General features: G+C 39.7%; 1 protein-coding gene across 7 annotated transcripts in view; it reads right to left on the bottom strand.

Moving 5' to 3' along the window:
* ETV1 (ETS variant transcription factor 1) overlaps positions 1-6,000 on the bottom strand; it is a 99,783-nt gene that overhangs the window by 39,968 nt on the left and 53,815 nt on the right. For 6 of the 7 annotated variants that reach the window (XM_023215879.2, XM_023215878.1, XM_023215880.1 and 3 more), the window contains 2 exons: positions 5,473-5,661; positions 1,196-1,443 (listed from right to left, as the gene is read on the bottom strand). In XM_023215879.2, the coding sequence (XP_023071647.1) occupies positions 1,196-1,443; positions 5,473-5,661 (437 nt within the window). The remainder of the gene's footprint in view (positions 1-1,195; positions 1,444-5,472; positions 5,662-6,000) is intronic. The other variant, XM_023215884.1, reaches the window with a different exon arrangement.

Here is a 6,000-nt window from a genome sequence, read left to right as displayed (position 1 = left end):
TTTTTTTTTTTTTGAGACGGAGTCTCGCTCTGTCGCCCAGGCTGGAGCGCAGTGGCGCCATCCCCGCTCACTGCAAGCTCCGCATCCCGGGTTCAAGCGACCCTCCCGCCTCAGCCTCCAGAGTAGCTGGGACTACAGGCACCTGCCACCACGCCTGGCTATTTTTTTGTACTTTTAGTAGAGACGGGGTTTCACCATGTTAGCCAGGATGATCTCGATCTCCTGACCTCATGATCCGCCAGCCTCGGCCTCCCAAAGTGCTGGGATTATAGGCATGAGCCACTGTGTACGGCTTGGAAAAGATTTTAAACCCTCTCTCCTTTCAGGAAACCCCTCTCCCCTACTTGACGTGCTGCTTTGTACTACTTTCTAGCTCACAGAGACTAAGCTAAGCTCTACGAATAATCTGTGTTATTCCCCGCTTAATATGTGAGAATTCTTACTTAAGAACACTTAGTATCTTTGCCACCAATAATTTTTTTTTTTTTTTTTTTTGAGATAAGAGTCTCAGTATGTCACCCAGGCTGGAGTGCAGTGGTGCAACCTTGGCTCCCTGCCACCTCCGCCTCCCGCGTTCAAGCGATTCTCCTGCCTCAGCCTCCAGAGTAGCTGGGACTACAGGCACCTGCCACCACGCCTGGCTATTTTTTTGTATTTTTAGTAGAGACGGGGTTTCACCATGTTAGCCAGGATGATCTCAATCTCCTGACCTCATGATCCGCCAGCCTCGGCCTCCCAAAGTGCTGGGATTACAGGCGTGACACACTGCACCAGGACCTCAGTAATTTTAAAAAAAATGTTATAAGCAATATGTGACCTAGTTCAGAAGAATATTACTTTCTGTAAACATTGTTATTAAGTAGCACTGTTGTAGCAAAATAAGAAGGAAAAAAATGCAGAATTAAGAAAAAACATTGCAATGTCCCTCTCAAGCTGAGACTGTGCATGATTCTGTAAAGTGTATTTTTCTTGAACTGGTTTTGTTTCCAGACACTATTTCAACCATCACCTCATGTCAAAATGACTTGATAGTCTCAATCTTTACATGTAGATGAAGTTTCAATGAAGGGACAATATCTGAAAGATCTCATTAAAAAATGGTCCGGAGCTACCCAGTCTGATACCAACACTAACCAATGTGACAGGGGAGGTGAAAAGGTGCCTTGAATGTAATTTGAGTAGAGCAGGGGCCTACCTGAGTCATATGCAAAATCTCTGGGTTCCTGTTTAATCATCAGAGGAGGGGGAAAGCTTTGGCTGGCCGCACTGCCAACCATGGTGTTGTGTTCATACACTGGGTCGTGGTACTCCTGCTTAAAGCCTTGTGGTGGGAAGGGGATGTTTGGCTCAGACATCTGGCGTTGGTACATAGGACGTCCTTCCCTTGGCATTGTCGGCAAAGGAGGAAAGGAGTTACAGGGTTCAGAAAGCTGGCGGCGAAATCTAGGGAATAAGAGAGTGTGTTTCAGATGAAATGGTAACATGGAACATTCTTTAAAATACTGATACAGTTTTTCATTTCTTAGTGAATGAACATGATACCAGCTGACCTGAAGTGTAAATCTTTAACAAGCATTACATTTTTCTTTCCTGGATTAGTAGCTCTACGTTTTTTAATCATATGACTTATATTCCCCTTCTAATCAGTCTCTTGCAGCACTGTTGCAGTATATGAATTAAAGATGTACTTTGAGTAAAGATTAGAGAGCAATGAACAACTTGAGGGTTTTACACACACACACACACACACACCCATTAATGGCTAAAACGACCAGTTCTAAATCAATTGGATCACTGATAATTTCCACACAAAAGGGTCTGAAATGATTATATACAAGAAAAGAAAGGGGAGGGAGGAACAGAGTCTGATCTCAAACTACATCCTCTATCTTTTAATTCTGTTACCAAACTGATCAATAAACAAAAAACCAACCAAACAAAAATCTACTTATTGGTTTTCCTTCCATTACCCTCCATTGCTGAGGAAGCAAGAGAGGAATGACTCTTCTTAAATCAGCAGGACTCTCAATTCCTCAACAATGTCCTAGTTAACATTGTCTTCTAGCAATAAACAAAATTGTTTATTATAAGGACTCAAACCCAAGCTGGTTTTAAAAAGACTACCTCTTTACTGTCAAACAGCAATGCAGACCATACTGGCTTCCAATAGATTCAAATACAGTATCAGGGTGATAAAAATAAGCGTAAATACACAGCTGATCTCCAAAGGTGAAAAATAACATATAGTGTTGTATAGATTTGGGGCAAGTCCCGCTGTTAGGATATGAGGAAGTTCTGAGGCCTCGGCAGAAGGCCAGAAATGAGTCCTATGCCTCTTCGTTCTTGGTTATACTTTATAATGATTGGCTAATCACATATTCGTACTGTTCTGTGTTTCTCATCCATAATATCATTGACCCACCACAAAGATGTGGATAAATTAAAGATTTAAAAGTGCTCTAAAAATGCCCCAGGAGTGCTTAAAAATAACCTATAAAACATTTCTATGAGCAAATATAAGCCTATTAACCCCCCTACTAAAAGCATTCCTGAGACTTTAATTTGGAAAGTTAGCATTTAATTTCGGTAATGTTAAATGAAAATAAGGTAAAAGCTAAAGGATGGCAAAGCGATTGCTTTAGCATTTCTAAGAACACTCCATCCTGTGATTTAACTCTAGGCTCACTGGCAGTCATGGAAAGCAGTGAAATTCCACCTACACCTGCAGAAAATAAACTTAGAAACTCGGATATTGCAGAGCAGTTAGGCTGACTGGCACTGCATTCATTTCCCTTCTCTTGCTTATTTCATTAGCCAAAAAAAGAAACAGAAATTATCATTAAGAACTGTCAAGGAGTGAATCAGAAAATTGTAACTTAAAGTTAAAATAAGAAACTGGCTCACTTGTGAAGCCTTAAAAGGAAGTTAATAATACTTGTAACTGAAAGCTTTGTAAGGAATCAAGCCATTTGTTTTTACGAGTCGACCTGATTCCAGTTGGAAGTTGCTGGGGAACATGTATATATCAAACTCGCATGCTTCCCAGAAGTTGCAAGGTTTCGGTGCAATTCTTAGGAGTCGCTGACCAATGGTAAAGAGAAAGTGATTCAAGAAGCTTCTGGAAAGGAGTTAACAGATACAGAGAACATGCTGATGAACTCCCAGATAAAGAAAAACAGGGTGTAAGTGGTGGAAACACTGAGAAAGAGAGACAGGGCTCCTGCACAGTGGGTTCAGGAAAAAGTGCCAAAGGGCTGGCCCGAGGAGCAGAGTGAGGCTGAGGAAAGGAAGCAGGGTGCAGGCCAGTTGGCCATAAAGCGTTCCCAGAGTGAAGTGGGGTGCCTGGCTGGAGGGGGTGTTCTGGGGAAAGGATCTGTTCCCAGAGCAAATTTGCCATTTATAACTGAGGGACTGTCATTTGTTGGCCAGAGCCCTCTAAGAAATCCTCCTCAGAAACATACGGCTTTAGAGATTTTCCTGGGACTGGCCAGCTGGTACTGTCCTCAAAACTCAGTCAGGGGTCAGTGGGAAAAGACCCTGAGCTTCCCTCTTGGAGTTCCGGGCCGGCTGTTCTCAGTCTCAAATATTTGACTTCAAGTAGAGAAACTAAAATGGATTTGGCTAAAGCATTTCAAGTTAGGTCACCTAAAACCAGGCACACTGCTTATTCAGCAGTCACCTTCCCTAAGAAATAACCAGTTTGCACAAAAAGTGAATTATACAATCTATAATTCTGGCACTGATCAGAAGAGTGAGATTCAGTTATCGAGAACTCCGAGAAGTCACCAGTAGTGGAGAAAATAAAACTTTGTTTGTTCATACTTTTGTTCCCTTTTAGCGGTGCACAATGTGCATCTGTTTAATGGCCCACCCTGCAATAAGAATTCTTTCATCTGTATTTACAAAACTGTTTACACAGATGCACATACCATTGCACTCTGACAAAGTCTCAAGGCTACGGGGTGAGAAGAAAAAGATCATAGGAAGCATTTGATAACTACCCCACAAGAGCACTTAGTGATGGATACAAGGGTGGAAAAGATAAGGCTTTGTATCACATTGTAAAGAATGCTTTCATCTTATGCCCTTTATAGCAAAATGAGTTTCTGAATTTGAGATTGAGTCCCATGAAAAAACCTATAAAAAGCAGACTTGAGTGCTCCCTTATTTTCAGAAAGTTGCCAGTGGCACATCTTCTGCTTTCCTCTGCTGATCTAGAAGATTCCTTTGGCTGAGTTATTTTTACAATGGTGTCTCAGAGCCAGTTTGCACTTACTTATTGTTAAATTTGCAGGCATTTTTTGAGCCAGTTCTTAAACACAGCCACTATTAAGAGTTAAATTATACAACTTCACAATCAAAAAAATGTTAAAAACAAAAGATAAAAATGCAAAACTCATCACTTTCTAATTATTTTACTACATTTCATTACCAGTTATACACCTGAGTTTACTTATGTCTCCCATATCCATATGCTAGAAATACTACATTATGCTGTGCTATTGCATCTTTGCAAGTCGGCATTCAGGGTTGTCACAGTGATGGCTCATTGTGGGCCATGAAAGCAATATGTACATCACAGACCCAGCAAAAGCTACTGATGAGGCCTTTTTGTTTTTCTCCCATGCAGGCTAAACATTTACCAGTAAATGGTAAATGTTGCTAAACATTTACCAGCATACCACTGCATGTAAAAGCACAAGGCAGAAGTGATAAAGAAGGAGAGCGACTGTATATGAGCAACCTGGATTTTAAGCTGTATATTAAGGTAGTACTTCTCAGAACCTCTACAGGTTTTATTTAATATTTTATTTAAATATGAATTTCTTAATCTCAAGGAGTCACGAATTACCTAACACAGTATTCTCCTTAGATCTATGCTATGCTTCCTGTCTTGCTCCTTTCTAAGTAATACTAATTGAGTCTCTATCTCTTTAATTGTATATTCTCAGTGTCCAGAGTCATGTGTCTACTGATATTAAATATTCATCACTTGGAAAGGATGGTAAACAGTTTTAATCAAATAAGTTCTATTCTGCAAAACTATGTACAGCTGAACCATTCAATATAAGGTAAAAAACCTAATTCCATAAGCTACCTACTAAAATTAGTCTCCTAACTTTACAGAAGAAGTACACACATATGCTCATAAAAATGGGATGATCTGATTTAAAGTTTAAGTGAAGCAATTTAATTCAAGCAAAGCGAAAGGGAAATGCTCAAATGTCAGTAGATAGATTAATTTTCCATTTTAGCAACCAGTTTAAATGTTTATAAAAGGAATGTTTATAAATGACTTTCTCCACAAATTTTAAGTATAGATAGAGTGAGCTCATTCTAAAAATATTTTGCACAGATGTGCAAAATTAATAGGCTCACCTTAAATCTACTCTACGTCTTCAGAACTGTTAATAGAAATTTTTTCCAAGAATGCAAAAAACAGTTTCTAGAAAAGTGGTATCTGCAGGTTACCTGTGGTCCATGGGGTAGCTGCTATCTGGTATGGACTGCGATGGAGGGAGGTGAGCTGGGAAGGCCCGGTCAGGTTTCGGTGTATGAGTTGAGTTTGGAGATGCATGATGCAGTGGGGACACTGGCGTGCTGGATGGTGTGGGGGGATTGGAGGGCCTCATTCCCACTTGTGGCTTCTGATCATAGGCACTACCCAGGGGACAAAAGAAAAGAGAACATTTCTTTCTTTGGAGCTATTTTTTAAAAAAGTTTCTAATCCAAAGGAAGAAAAGATATCTTAACTTAAGTCAAATGGAAATGAAAACTTTGTTGTTGCTGTTGTTTTTTTAAATCCAGAACAGATAAACCTCAAAAATCACAACACTCTTAAACAGAAAATAGGATAATTAATGCAAAACCTTGTAACAGAACAAATATTAAATGTGTATTTTTAATGCATATACAAACAACTTAGTATAAGGAAAATTACTGTCCAGAAAAGTAGTGGCATTTTTTCCATCTACTCTTGATATATCTATTCAAGAAAGT

Source organism: Piliocolobus tephrosceles, chromosome 8 (assembly GCF_002776525.5).
Source record: "Piliocolobus tephrosceles isolate RC106 chromosome 8, ASM277652v3, whole genome shotgun sequence".
Lineage (NCBI taxonomy): Eukaryota > Metazoa > Chordata > Mammalia > Primates > Cercopithecidae > Piliocolobus > Piliocolobus tephrosceles.
This window is presented reverse-complemented; position numbering and strand designations above follow the sequence as displayed.